Genomic DNA, 15814 nt, shown 5'->3' with positions numbered 1-15814 from the left:
TACATCAGCTAGTTATCAAAGCAATATTTTTCATTTTTAAGTACTTATATAACTAAAACTGTAATCGTGTCAATGAAAATTTCAGTCATTGAGAATATGCCCCTCATCTGTATCTCATTTAATAAGTTCAAATTTAATAATCATTTAAACGAAATGAATGAATGTCATGTTTATGTATTTGATGTCAACACCGCGGGATCTCACTTGTCATAACAAAACACTGAATGGCAGTTTGAATATGCAGACTGTAGAATGACATTCATAAGCTGCAGAAGATGGAAAGATGTTCCATGAATAAATATTTAAATTTTAGTCTGTTCCATGCACAAAGCTGTAGTATGGTCTAGAAGACTTTGAATATATTGCAATTTCATGGTTAATGTGATCCTTCTTGAAATTTTCTCCTTTGACTTTCCACAAACAAATAACAGCAGGTCAGTTAAAAAAATACATATAATTTTGAGTAAAAAAGGCCAAAATTTGCATATCTGGGTGAACTGCCCCTTTAAGCTCTGTAATTCCCCAGGCTGTTGAAGTTCTAAGGGATAGTAAACTTGGCAAATGTCATGCACACTGTGTCCTAATTCTGTTAACATACAGATAATGCACTCTGTCAGAGGTTCTATTAACACCTTTTTTCAACTCTGACTAGATGATCTGTTGCAGTCAAGTCATAAAAATCTATGTATATGCCTTCAGAATATATATATATAACTATATATATATATATATATATATATATATATATATATATATATAATGTAAGTCCCTGCCAATAATATAATAATAATGACATAAAAGTTCACTTATGTGTACTTAAAGTACACTTTCATGACTGTTTCTGAATACACTTAGGTGCATGTTGTACTAATGTCAAATTAAAAGTACATTTTGAATTATTTGAATGTCTTAATAATATTTTGTTATAATTTAAAGAAGTAAAAATGTGCAATTACATATTTATTTCAATTAGGGATGTAAGTTTAACGTGTTAACTTAATTGCTTAGTTATGAAATGATGACACGATGAAAATATTTTAACGCAGTTAAAGCACTGGCCCCGCACCCAGACCTTAACATCATCTTACATTTCATACAGTTGACTGTTGACAAATATGATGCAGGGCAACAGCTCCATAAATGCAGTTATGCCCTATAAATTTAAGATATTGGTGCAAAAATTTCCTCTGTATGAGTTTTTGTCTCATATATAATATGATAACACACAAGCAGAGAGAGCAATATCACATGAGTGCTGATTTTGCCCCAAATATCACTAGTTAAAAATGTGATTTTCAACAGTTCAGTAGATAAGAAGTTGATATTGTGTTTGTCATGATCCCTGTCTGTGTTTCCTGTGTCCGTGTCCAAAGATTTTTAGTTTGTAGTTTTATGTCCCTATTGTTGCCTTGTTCCTCTCCTGTTTTCCTGCTGCTCTGCTCCCTTGTTTGATGTCATGGACACTCACTGAACCAAACCCATCTCCCTGTTATTTGCCCTGGTTACTGATTAGTTTATTGCTTCAGCTCTCTGTATAAATAGTCCTTGGGTTTCCCTTGTGCTTTGTCAGTTGTTGAATGTCTGTGATGGTTGCTCTCTGCCCTTGTCTGAGTTCCTTGCCTTATCCATGTTACTTGCTGTTTCTTGGATTTATTAAACTCCTGCACATCGATTCTCATCTCGTTTCTGGAATGTTACAGAACAACTGACCAACATTATAGATCCAGCAGGAGTTTTAATGTGACCCTGTGAGTGTTCTCAGCTCCATTTTCCAGAATGGCCAACCCATCAAATGCTATGTGGAGGAGTTCATTTTGTTTAGTCACCTTGTGCCTGGTGATGAGGCTATGATAAAGGACTGTTCCTGGAGTGGACTTGATCCAAACATTAGTCTAAACCAGGGATCTCCAACCCTGCTCCTGGAGAGCTACCATCCTGCAGACTTCAGTTCCAACTCTACTCCAACACACTTGCCTGTAATTATCAAGCAGCCCTGCACACCTAAATTAGCTGGTTCAGGTGTGTTTGATTTGGGGATAATGTTAACCAAGCACCAAAAACACCACTACACAAAAATTTTTGGACACCAACGGTCTAAACCTACCAGAAGAATACACCAGCTGGACCCTAGCAGAGTTTGACTTCGTCCTGCAATTTTGTGAATCTCCTTTTATAGTGGGGGAGGTTTAGAATGAAGCGGCTTCTAAATATTTTTTGGGATGGGGCAGCAGGGGGCAAGCTCTGGTGGCCAAGGAGCTTGACCATCCATGGATTCCAGGATACCCCACACTAAGGATTGTGAGTCCAGTGTTGGTAGTTTCTTCAACACCTAAGCCTCTCCACAAGATGGCCACCAGCTCAGCATCTCATCCCAAGATTGCTGGTGTTTCAGAGGCTTGTCCCAACATGGCCGCTAGTTCAGAGTCTCATCTCATGTACAAGATGGTCGTCACGTCAGAGCCTTCAGCTGTTATTGATGTCAACCTCAGTCTTCAGCCATCGCAGAGGCCACTCCAGTATTCCCGAGCATCATGAATGTTGCGTTTAAAGACACCAAGGCTTTCCAAGGGCAGTTGAGGCTGGCGTCCAGTCTTTGAGGTCAGTGTGCACAGCAGGTATTCCAAGGGCTTCAGCACTGGCTGTCACTGAGACTGTTCCCCTATCCTCGGTGCTCCCTGTTATGGCAGTCACCATTCTGTGTGTTTGGGCTACACATTGCTCTGTTACTGCTCCAGTTTGTGAACCCACTCCTGAGCCCACTCCAGCCAATGAGTCTGCTCCAGTCCTTGAATCCGCTTCAGAGCCCGCTCCAGCTCCCGAGGTGGCAGCTCCTGCTGTGGAACCTCCCGAATCGGCGGCGTCTGCTCCTGAACTCACTGTCTATCCTGTCATGGTCAAGGAGGCCGCCTATGAACTCTCTGACAGTCCAGTACTTCTTTTTTTCCACAAAAGGAAGGCTCGAAATCTAGCATACAAATCACTTTTGACTATTAAAACACTAGCAACCAAAGGTTACAGAAGTAATGACAATGGTAATAGGAAACCAAAAAAAAAAAGGTTTGCAGCCCATCTTCAAGAACATGCATATATAGAATAAAAACACTCAGGAAGAAATACAAAATGTAAGAAACAAAAACTATTCATCAAAGGCAGGTTTGTCAGACCCCCTTAAATTTTTCACTCTTTGTTATACTGCAGCCATTTAAAAAAAATTTTTTACTAAATCTAACTATGATTAAACTAAAATCATTTGTTCATTTTTTTCTCATTAATGTACACACAGCACCCCATATTGACAGAAAAACACAGAATTGTTGACATTTTTGCAGATTTATTCAAAAAGAAAAACTGAAATAACATGGTCCTAAGTATTCAGACCCTTTGCTGTGACACTCATATATTTAACTCCGGTGCTGTCCATTTCTTCTGATCATCCTTGAGATGGTTCTACACTTTCATTTGAGTCTAGCTGTGTTTGATTATACTGATTGGACTTGAGTAGGAAAGCCACACACCTGTCTATATAAGACCTTACAGCTCACAGTGCATGTCAGAGCAAATGAGAATCATGAGGTCAAAAAAAAAAACAGAGAAATAAGATTCTCTGATTGTGGCAAGGGCACAGATCTGGCCAAGGTTACAAAAAAGTTTCTGCTGCACTTAAGGTTCCTAAGAGCACAGTGGCCTCCATAATCCTTAAATGGAAGACGTCTGGGACGACCAGAAAACCCTTCCTAGAGCTGGCCGTCCGGCCAAACTGAGACTATCGGGGAAGAAAGAGCTTTGGTGAGAGAGGTAAAGAAGAACCCAAAGATCACTGTGGCTGAGCTCAGAGATGCATTCGGAGATGGGAGAAAGTTGTAGAAAGTCAACCATCACTGCAGCCCTCCACCAGTCGGGGCTTTATGACGGAGTGGCCCGACTGAAGCCTCTCCTCAGTGCAAGACACATGAAAGCCCGCATGGAGTTTGCTAAAAAAACAGAAATAAGATTCTCTGGTCTGATGAGACCAAGATGGAACTTTTTGGCCTTAATTCTAAGCGGTATGTGTAGAGAAAACCAGGCACTGCTCATCACCTGTCCAATACAGTCCCAACAGTGAAGCATGGTGGTGGCAGCATCATGCTGTGGTTTTTTTTTTTTCAGCTGCAGGGACAGGACGACTGGTTGCAATCAAGGGAAAGATGAATGCGGCCAAGTACAGGGATATCCTGGATGAAAACCTTCTCCAGAGAGCTCAGGACCTCAGACTGGGCCGAAGATTCACCTTCCAGCAAGACAATGACCCTATAAGCACACAGCTAAAATAACAAAGGAGTGGCTTCACAACAACTCCGTGACAGTTCTTGAATGGCCCAGCCAGAGCCCTGACTTAAACCCAATTGAGCATCTCTGGAGAGACCTGACAATGGCTGTCCACCAACGTTTACCATCCAACCTGACAGAACTGGAGAGGATCTGCAAGGAGGAATGACAGAGGATCCCCAAATCCAGGTGTGAAATATTTGTTGCATTTTCCCAAAAAGACTCATGGCTATATTAGATCAAAAGGGTGCTTCTACTAAATACTGAGCAAAGCGTCTGAATATGTGATATTTCTTTTTTTTTTTTTTTTTTTTAATAAACCTGCAAAAATGTCAACAATTCTGTGTTTTTTTGTCAATATGGGGTGATGTGTGTACATTAATGAGGAAAAAATGAACTTAAATGATTTTAACAAATGGCTGCAATATAACAAAGAGTGAAAAATTTAAGGGGGTCTGAATACTTTCCGTACCCACTGTATATACTATAATAATGGCTGTTTTCAAATGAGTGGATTCAGCATATTCCATGTGCAATCTACTGACCGACCTGTCTGTGCAGGAATGCTCTCATAATGGAGAAAACATGAGGCTTCTTTTAGCTTGGAGATGCCTGCGAAGGGGAGAAGGCTTTGCTTTAGAGTGTGCATTAGCCCATTCATACCTGGGGGCCAATGAATAGAGCCCTCAGGTAAGCCTTGTTGAAACAAATCTAAGCTGCTAATGACACGCACCGTGAAAATATTCACAGTTCATTTAGCTTGATGACAACTGCAGCCCCCTGCGCCCCCGCTCCGCTGTTTTGTGTGTTAGTCATACCTTCGTGTAGTAATCTATGACAACAACAGCCATTTCTAGCATGGGATAATGCATGGGAAAACCATCAAATCTTCTATTGTTAGATAGTATCTCATGTTTTCTTTACCGTGTATGTTCAAAAAGAAAAGCTCACTTGATATGATGATTATGGCATGACAAGGGCTTAAAGGGAGAGTTCACACAGAATTTTTTTTTTTAGAATTTATTCACATCCTCATGTCGATCCAAACCTGTATGTGGTTCTTTTTAACGTGGATCACAAAAGGAAAAATGTAAAGAATCTGCCTGTATAGCTTCAAGATATATTAAGTCTATGCCACCTGTGCTACAGGCTATTCCACATCTTCCTAAAAAATAAATTTACAGATTTTCAACCAGCTTTGCATCGTTACATCACGTTTTTATATTTACCACATACCTTGTTTACACATAAATTGAAAAACCCCATAATAAATAATAAGCTTTTTATTATTTATTTTTGGAACTTGGCAGAAGGGGTCAAAGAACTTACTTTATAGAAAAAATACATTCTTTGATAAAGTTTCCAAGAGGGGGGTTTGCAGTGATTCAATAGAAGAATCATTTTTAGTTCCCCAAAGAACCTTTCAGTTATTTTCTTAGTGCGAAGAACATTTTAATAGTCTAAAAAAAATAACAATTTCCTCTATAGAACCTTGCAAGCAATGAAAAAGTTATGTGGATGTTAAAAGTACTTCATGGAACAATAAATGGAAAGAGTTTATGATACAGAAATATAGAATGCATAAAAATATTATGTATAAAGTATCATTTTATAGAAAATGCCTGTGTGAAGATTCATTTCATTTTGTGTTCCAACGTCATATGGGTTTGGCATCACATGAAAGTGAATAAATAATGACAGAAACTCATATTTTTTTGGATGAACTGTCCCTTTAAGACCTATAATTTCCTAGGTTGTTGAAGTTCAAAGAAGTTTAAACTTGGCGAATGTCACGCATACTGAGTCCTAATGCTGTTAACAAACAGATAACACACTCTGTCAGAGCTTAAATTAGCAGCTTTCGTCGACTCTCACTGTTTGGTTTTGACTTTGGTAAGTGGGGGCATGACACTACATCGGGCACCACTGAAAAGCCAGGTGAGTGAAAAAGATTAGGTGTTGTTAGTTCTTGGGACAGCAGTATATCAGCACTGTACACTAAGCTTTAAGACACCACATTGACATCTGCTCAAGAACACTTTAGTCCCCAAACTCTAATTTACAGTTAGAGTTTCCTTCTTGGTTAGTCTGAGAGCTGTTATCTTGTTTCTGCCCAAACCAACAAGTATGCTGAAATGCAAATTGCATCTGGCACCAAGGCACAGTAATTTGACGTAATTACTACAGCTTGATACCAGAGTACGCTCCTGCTGCATGGCACGGATCCATCACAATAATCAGTAATTGCTCTCCATTTTTGATGCAAAAAGACCGAAACACCCATTACTCTGTTCCACAGCAGCTTGATAATGCCACATTACAGAAAAATCCTTCACCAACTTCTATATTGTATGAACTCAACACCTGTAGGGCCCGGCGTTTTCATCATCTGCTTGGAATAAATTGTAGTCATCATCATAACCATAATCACAGTAATAAAAAAGTCCTCATCCTCTTGCCAAATTACTGTGGCATTTGATTTACAGTAATTGAGCGGGAGAGGAGGGTTTACGCTACAATACGCTATGCTTCGTCTCGACCGGCGGAGTCCAAACACGCACACACCTGCGGGACTTACACCTGAGAAGGGCCAGGGGCCCGATCCCAACGATGTGCCCACATTCCCCGAGGCACACAATGACTAACATTGTGACATATACAATAAACCAGGTGTGGAGGGTGATATTTTATTATTAGCCTAGAAAATGTCATTTTCAAAAGATTATATTCAAGAGCATTACACATTAAGAAGGTAATTTGTTATGAATGAGGTTTAGACATCTGAACTACTCCATTTCTGGATGTAATTAAGTCATTACGTTGTTAGGCACAGACAGAGACCCAAAGACTTCAGTCGGTAAACGTTCAAAATGTTTTTAATAGAGATTTTTGAAAGCAACAATATACAATGTCACGTTTTGTTTCCTTTTGTTTGCTTCTTTTAATACTGTGATAATTGTTTTGAACAAAAAAATGGAACATAAACACAACAAATAAAAATAAAATAAAAAAAGAACGATCCCTAGGACCTTTAGCTTGATTTACGAAAATTCAAGTTTTTTTCCCCCCATTTTCAACAGGTAAACACTATAATCAGAAGACTAGACTCAATCATGTGACCAACTGAAAGCGACCTCACATTTGTTAGACATAATTCTAAGTCTGTTCCTTTTTTCACATGTGAGAAATGTCTCAACAAATGTTGACCAAAAAAAAAAAAAAAGCCTTGCAGACATATGCCATTAATTTTACTGACAATACTGGGCTGTAATAACGGAACCGTAATGTGCGAGAAACTGCTTTTTTGTAACTATAGTCATTTAGTTTGGCAGTTAGACAGATATAACACTGCAGAACATTATTGAGCATGAGAAATCTTCAAGTAACATCTCCTTCAAAGAGACAAATTAGTGTTAAACTCTTAATTAGTTTATATAGCTATATGTTTCTCAGCCCTCATTGCATAATTAAGCTCTTTAGAGCTCTAAACATCCATGGCATTCAGTACAGTACAGGCTCCTCTGTGGTGTTTTATGTAGGTGCTCCGTTTTTTTGGCTAGCCTGCATCCGTAATCTCCTCCTCGCAATTGCTTCCTGTTTTTTCCTCTCAATCTCAGCAGCCGAACATTTGGCTGTCGTATGGGACGAAATAAAAACTGCAAAACAACAAAAACAAAAGTTTTGTTATGATTATGTGCAATTGAACTGGGAAATGTACATTTTTAAAAGTCTGATCTGGAATCCCTGAGTTTTAATGTTTAGTACAGCATAAAAGTGAATTACTAGTCACATTTTCAGTAACACATTAGATTAGGAAACACATATTCATAATTCATTTAAGAGTTTTCCCTCAAACTCCTAGTTTGCTGCTTATTGATAGTAAGGTAGTTGTTATAGTAGTTATATTTAGGTATTTGGAAGGGTTAAGGGATCTAGAATATGGCCATGCATTAATATGTGCTTTATAAGTTTACTTTATATAGTAAAATATGCATTCTAATAAGCAATTAGTTAACAGGGAACAGTATTCTCTAATCTAAAATGTTACCCATATTTCTACTGCAATAAGTACATCAGAGGACAACCATAAGAGATAAAGGAATAGTTTATCCTAAAATTAAAATTACATTATTTACTCATCCTCATGACTGACTTTTTGCAATGGAACATAAAAAAATAGATTTTCTAAAATGCTTTGAATTTGCTGAATAAACATGAGCACTGCACATTTCAAAAAACAAAGCGCAGCACGGGTGTTTTTATATAAATGTATCTTTTTTGAAGGGAACCGATTGTCTTCAGGAAAGTCTTGATGTCATTTTTATTTAAACTTTTCTATAATGCATGAATAAAGTACCGTTCATGAGCGCAGCGCTGTTTTGATTACAGCCGTTACCAGGGAAACCGCTGTTTCTGCCGCTCTTAAAGCACCTCCTGCTGGCAGAGGATGGATTTGCACTTTCAATAAGTCCCTCTGCTGTTTTATATTTACATTATATACATATATATTTCCCCCAGGGGAAGTGCCGCCACACATAGAGTGTAAGTCTGTGGGAAACACTGAACTATGACTTTTGCCTCAGTAAACCCCTAATGTGCTGCTTAATAATAGCTAGTAAGGTAGCTGTTAAGTTTATGTATTGGGTAAGGTATCTGAAATATGGGCTTGCAGAATAAGGCATTAATATGTGCTTTATAAGTATTAATAAACAGACAATACACTGGTAATATGCATGCTCACAAGCAACTAATTAATAGTTAGAATTGGCCCCTAAACTAAAGCGTTACCCAATATTTTTTTCATAAGTCACTCTAAAGTTTTGTAAGAGAAACAAACTTGAAATGATTTACTCTCAAAATATGTCCCTCCATTGTATCTCTAAAATCTCACTCAGGTTTCCAAACACTCAAACTTGCCCGGTTTAACACCAACAGCATTGGTTTCTCATGTTTCTCATAACCAATGTTAAAAAGTTTGAAAACGTGTAAGTCAAAATGAGATTTAAGAGTGACAGCAAGGGAAATATTTTCAGGGAACTCAGGACGTGTGTTAACATTGTTTTGTTTTAGTCATAGTTTTTGTCTTTTGACAAAAATATCATCTAAACGTCAAATTTCATATTGTAATATTCATTAAATTTAGTCAAGTTTACGGTGACTAAAATGGCGTCTTATTTATTCAAGGAGAAAGTGCAACAATAAACATAATATTCAAATATTTTATACACTAAACAAGCATCAACATTCAACCAAAACGTGTGAGATGAGAATGAAAGATCATCTCCTAAAAATGACGTTATGACGAGTACACTATTGTAATAATTGTAGCTAAGTAATAAGTTGCCTCCACCAACCTGAGATTGATTACTATACTGTCTTATCCAATAAAAGCATACAATGGCCTTGTCATGTTTGTAAACAGTATGTTTTATAGGGATGGGAGAAAAAAAATCGAATCATCTAACTATCGCGATTCTTTTTAAAACGATTTAAAAATCGATTGGTTTACCTCAGAATTGATTTAGATTTAATTCTTTTACTTTTCCAAAGAGGTGATGGGGAGAAGTTAGCACTTTTTAATTCCAACAGAGGGCAAAATGTATACAGTGCCGCCTTCCTGTTTTTGTTTTTTACAACATACATAAAACACAGAACAAAAAAAGCATGACAAATGAATTAAAATATGTCACAAACCATTCCGAGAAAGCAAAACCATGACGGAAGCAGGGATCAGACCTCTTCAGTTAAAAAGTTTTGAATCTCAAGTGTGGAAACACTTTGGATTTTACACACTGCCGGGAAAACATGACTAAAACGGTATCCAAAGTAACAGTTAAAAAGATTTAAAAAGTTTTGTTAAACATCATATTCATGTGCAATAAAATGATTAAGAGTTTTGTTAAACATCATATTCATGTGCAAGTTCAGGATTTTGATACTTTAAATATACACTGTGTAAGTGTATGCGCCTGAAAAAAAAAAGTTTGGAAAGAAGTGATGCATTGTTTTTGTTAATATGATCTTTTAAGTTAATATGACTCTTATATAGTCTCTTTTAAGGGTATAATCAAGTATTTTCCATTGTCTAGTCTTTAATAAGCTAACAAAACTCACAATAAATGAATAAATCAAAAGTAGGACAATACCAATTATCACAACAATTGTGAAATCTGCTAGTGTCTGTTAATTTTAAAGATGAAATATGAGGATAAATATTAAGTCTGTACAAAATTTAAAATTTGCATTAAATAAATCCAGAACAAAATAAAATAATCAAAATAGAAAACAGTATTATAATGAATATAGTATTATAATGTTATACCAAAACTAAAATTAAAATAATGGGGAAAACCCTTAAGATAACATGTAGAAAAAAAAAAAAAAAAAAACGCATCTTAAGCACGCAGAATAACATAAGTGGACTTTGAACAATTAATTGCCGCTTTGAACTATTACGTAATTGTGGCTTCCATAATTGTAATCGCGGTTAGAAATTAGATTAATTGTGCAGCCCTAATTAAAATTTAATGAAACCAGTCAAACTAAAACTTTATGAAAAAAATAAATTTAAATTGGGCCCCAGTTTTAATTAAAATAATTTCAGTTATCATCATGATGCACAATTGTCTTGGTTCTCATTAACACCAAAAAAAAAAAAAAAAAAAGAAGCTCTTCGTGAACTAACATTTTCATCAATTCCTTTGTTGACAAGATTAGCACTGCTTGAGTCTGTTCATCACATAAATGGCTTCTAAAGACTTGGAGTGCATGAGTCTACGGGACGACAGTTATGATGCTTTTAATGTCTTTTTGGAAAAAAGAAAAAGAAAAAAAAAGACTGCTGCTGGTGTGCTTCCACCGAATTGAAAAGAGCATTGTGAATATTCCTGAAAACATTCCCTTGTGTTCCACGGAGGAAAGAAAGTCAAAAGGGTTTGGAACAACATGAGGGCGAGTAAATGATGACACAATTTTCATTTATGTTTGAACTATTCCTTTAACAGGTTAAGCAAACTTGCCTATTACAGTCATCTCCTGTAGGAGTATTCAATGATGCAATTTCAGAGCTTAGGTGCCACAACGTACAAAGCTTACCTTTGTTGGTGAGCGTCATGGAGTCGGACAGATGTCTTTTGAAGGTGTAATGGTGGACGTTAGAAGCGTTTCCTACTGTTGCGCTGTGTGGCCTAGAAGTCTGTGAGGAACCAGGCCGGGTTAATAAACCACTCCCCCCTTCATCACCTCAATAATACTCACCACTACTTCCCAACAAACAACAGCAAGAACTTTTAGTTCCCGGCAACACACTGCAGTCCTGTTTCAGTCCAGAACTGCTGTTTGTACACGGTACTGAATTTGAGCGGGCAAAGATGCGTGTGGACTTTGTGGGTTCTCGTGGTTGGCTCTTATTGTTGATGCCCGTGGTCGGAGCACGAATGGTGTCAGAAGTGGAAGGTGCTTTAGATGCAATGCTTCTTGATTTGTATTGTGCAAGTTTTTTGTACTCCTCGTTATGTCTTTGCTCTTCCTGACTCGCCGATAACTTCTCCATGTCATCGCAAGCCTGCCAAAGGAGATTATCCTCTGCTTCGTCATTCCACAGAGCATCGGAATCAAACAGAGACTTCATGTCCTCCTCTGAAACCCCATCAAACTTAGCAGAAGAAGCCTGACTTGAAACTCCACAATCTTTGGTGATTCCTTCAAGCTGAACTGGTCTTGTGCTCTGGGATGAATGTGTTTGCTGCTTCACTTGGTCCACAGGTGAAATCTTTAGCAGCTTGTCAGTAGTATGATTCTGGGCAGAAGCAGGCGGCTTTGATCTAAAAGTGCTTTGATTAGATGTCTGAACTTCAGGAAGTGTCTTGGTAAAGGTGCTGGTTTTTCTAATGCTCTTTTGAGTCTCTAAGCAGAAGTTTACAGATGGTTGAACCTTGGCCACAAAATTACATCTGCTAGAGCAAGACTCAGGCTGAGCAGTGCTCGGTTTCTGAGCTACATTCAAAGGAACTGGGTTCTGTGTCATTTCCAACACAAACGAGTCATTCAGAAGATCGTCGTTTTCCCAGTCATCATCAAAGTCCACCTTTGTGGTTTTAGGTGCATCTACAGGAGCGCTCTTGAACTTTTGTTCTGCCCGTGCTACAGGTTCAGTTTTGCTTTCTGGTGTGCAGTTTACTGACTGTGGGCTCAGCCTCCCAGTTATGTGCTGAGTGGGACCGTCAAACAACGCCTGAAGCTCCGCCTCTTCCTGACGGGCTTGAGATGAGCAGCTGGGCAGTTGTTCTGATGAGACTTTGACAGATGTTGATCTTTCCATTGTCGCTTTACCATCACTTTGTATCTTATTGAGTGTGCTCTCCTGTTTTTTCTCTTTGTCCTGGCGAGTCATATTGATGTCAAACTGCTTGGCAAGTTTCATGAGGTCCTCAACATTGCTCTGCCTAATGCAAAGAGATGGGGACATAAATATAAATATTTCTGTGTGTAATGTGCCAAATAATGTCATTTGCATGGCTCTATTCATTTAAAAATACAAAAATACACACTAAAAATGCAATTGGTACTTATGCTGATCTGAGCACACCTCTTCCAAGATGAGCTTTTGATTTTTAATTAATTTTGTTTTTAATGCCAAAAAATTAAGAAGTTATAAATTGGCATAAAGCCAAACCTTTATTGGTATAAATGTTTTTCAAAACTAATGAAACCAACATGAATACAAAAAGTTCATTTCTAAAATAAAAAAAAAATTAAAAAAAACTTGCCACATGCATTTACAGTAGATTTTTAAAAGATTTCTGTAATCATGAATATGTTATTTGACATTAACTCATTCTTTTATACAATGAGAAAAAAAGAATAATAATATTTACAAGAAAATACTATTTTAGTCACCCTACTTCAAAACTTCACATTAAATTCAATTTTACTTGCTCTTTCTTTATAATTATTTGAGAAATTTCCAAGCAATTTCAGTGTGAAAACTGTTTCAAAGTAAATCCAACAGCATTTTTTTTTCAGTTCACTAGACATGGCTGGTATGACCAGAATAATATACCACAGCAGGGGTACTGCTAAGACAAGTAGCCTCAAAATACATTTCTCACTAAGTCACGGTGGTGAACTCAGATCCAGTGGTGTAATGGGGAAATAGATGCTGGAGAGATGGTTGGTGTGCTACAACTGTACAGCAGAGGTCAAGTTCAAATTATAATATTAAATATGCATACAGTTGCATGTCAGGTTATACAGTCATATTATGTATGACAGTCCAAAAAAAAAAAAAAAAAAAAATTCATCACATCGTTGATAATAGGATGCATACCGTGCTGGGATCCTCCGGACTCTGGGCTGTCTGATCTCTGGAGTGCAGGGTATGGCACCATCTCCAATCCACTGGAGCACTAAGTCCCCTTCATTTGCCTTCTTAACTAAACATAGATTACATTTACCACGACATGCATGATTTCCATTTCATTGTCTATATTGACTTACTTTAATACTTACTTTTGGTGCAATTCTACTGACAATCTCCGATATTTCAATGACTCTCCCGTCTCCTTGTCCTGTGAACAGTTACAAATGTATACAAAATACAAAAGTTACATTTTTCTTTTCTGTAAAATATGCTATGATACACAATAAAATACAGCAATCAGCTCACAAATATACCTACTGTTTATACCATTATAAACATGCTATAGTTTACATAGAGACAAGGAAATGTGAAATAATTCACAAATACAGAGATGAATGTGTCTTGAGTTGGACTTGAAACACACACACACATTTACTTTTTTATTGATTTTACTGCTTAGAAATAGCTTACGTTTTACGTAACATGAAACATATCGTTCATTGTTAGCTATGAACAATCTCGTTTTGTTTTGGTTTGCATTCATTAAAGAAATGAAAAAGTATTTTTAAGAGGATATAAATACAGACTACTTGAAGTTTTATGATCACACTTGCCATTCAGGTTCTGAGATGGTGAGTTGGTGTCCCAGATGATGTCCTGAGAGAATTCAGTCTCATTAGGCGAATCTCCACTGTAACAACCGTTGAATCGGATTCTTGGTCGGCGTTTTGGGGTGGTAAAATCTGAGAATTAAAGTAATAATTACGACACTACGGTCAGTATGGAGTAAATAACTTTTCACGTCGACACTAACAAGGAGTAACGTTACTTTGGCCATGCTCCACTGTAGTACCATGCTATTCTCTGCAGTACCTTGGAGTGTCATTTAAACAACACGAATATGATAATCATTCAGTACACTGACACCGCGACTGTACTTTAATACTGTTTTATGAAAAGAAACATCATCTTCTGCTTTGCGATCGATTGACACGCGTTTTGGTAAGCTATGTCTTACAAAAGTATTACCTTTGCGACAGTTGTATGAAGTGTGACAAGACGGAGACTGGGACTGTTGGAGTCCGATCATTCGTCTCTTTGTTTTCATCTTGTTCTGGGAAACTGTGGAAGTTCTGCTCGGACTTTCTCTCGCATCTGATACATGGCGCACACCGATGTTCCTCGAGTCGGTCATGACTTATTTTAACTAGTATAAACAATACCGCTCCAGTAGTCATAACTTGGTTGAACTAGTGGGAAAAAATCTTTGCGATATTTGGTTTAGATCCAGAAAACGCGTGGGTAACGTTACTCAGGTAAGAGTGCTCTCCTACATCACCGCCATGTTTTTTGAACATTTACACGAAGGCGCGTTGCTGATTGGCCCTTGGCATCTCGCGACATCTCGTGAGACTTTGTCTTCTCATTGCAGCTTTTAACCACAACAGTTTGACCTACTCAAGCAGTGCTCTAAATACGTATTACAACAATCCTTAAGTGCATAAGAAAAGTCATTAAAATAATGCAACCGGGAGTAAAATACACATACACTTAAATTCCATCCTAACTGAAACATGACCGCGAAGATTACCTTACAATAAGTGCACTCCTTTGTTCTTTGATTGAGTAAAGCAGTACATTATGGATGCGTATTGTAGGATTCCAGACCCTGTTCCTGACATGCCAGAAAGTGAAATGCCTAGCTACAAATTTATTATTAATAATAATAATAATAATAATAATAATAATAATAAACAGTATTTGTGTTTATGTGTTTATCCATGCTTTTAGAATGTAGAATATTATATTTATTTATACTATAATTGTTTAAGTTAAAAAAATAAATGTAATAACTGGCCATCGATATAGCTTTCTAATGGTCAACAGGGTGAAATCGCATGTCGTATTTCAACAAACTTGAAACTTGAACTGAACATCAGGGTGGATTTTAGCATACGCACACTTTAAGATCAAATCGGTGCAAATGCACGCTTTATAAATAAGGCCCTAGAATGTTCTGTGACAAACAATTTCTTCTTGCAAATTTTATATCAGTGGCCTCAAAAAAACATGCGTATGCACAGATTTGATCTTAATATCAATTTCAAGATCATTTGCGATTAATAGATTAATAGATAATGGTTAGAG

The 15814-nt window shown here is 37.2% G+C and overlaps 1 protein-coding gene and 1 long non-coding RNA gene across 2 annotated transcripts; both read right to left on the bottom strand.

Moving 5' to 3' along the window:
• Window positions 1-7909: 7909 nt before the first annotated feature.
• Window positions 7910-11533, bottom strand: LOC109068662. The gene is made up of 2 exons (XR_006156228.1): window positions 11401-11533; window positions 7910-7961 (listed from the first exon to the last, which is right to left on the bottom strand). It is a non-coding gene; the product is annotated as an uncharacterized LOC109068662 (long non-coding RNA).
• Window positions 11534-11548: 15 nt separating this feature from the next.
• Window positions 11549-15079, bottom strand: etaa1b (ETAA1 activator of ATR kinase b). Its single transcript, XM_042737509.1, has 5 exons — window positions 14696-15079; window positions 14281-14409; window positions 13817-13874; window positions 13634-13741; window positions 11549-12749 (listed from the first exon to the last, which is right to left on the bottom strand). Exons 1-5 carry the CDS (start codon window positions 14859-14861, stop codon window positions 11549-11551), a joined length of 1662 nt encoding a protein of 553 aa, XP_042593443.1. The 5' UTR covers window positions 14862-15079.
• Window positions 15080-15814: the final 735 nt, after the last annotated feature.

This window comes from Cyprinus carpio, chromosome B13 (genome assembly GCF_018340385.1).
Source record: "Cyprinus carpio isolate SPL01 chromosome B13, ASM1834038v1, whole genome shotgun sequence".
Taxonomy (NCBI): domain Eukaryota; kingdom Metazoa; phylum Chordata; class Actinopteri; order Cypriniformes; family Cyprinidae; genus Cyprinus; species Cyprinus carpio.
This window is presented reverse-complemented; position numbering and strand designations above follow the sequence as displayed.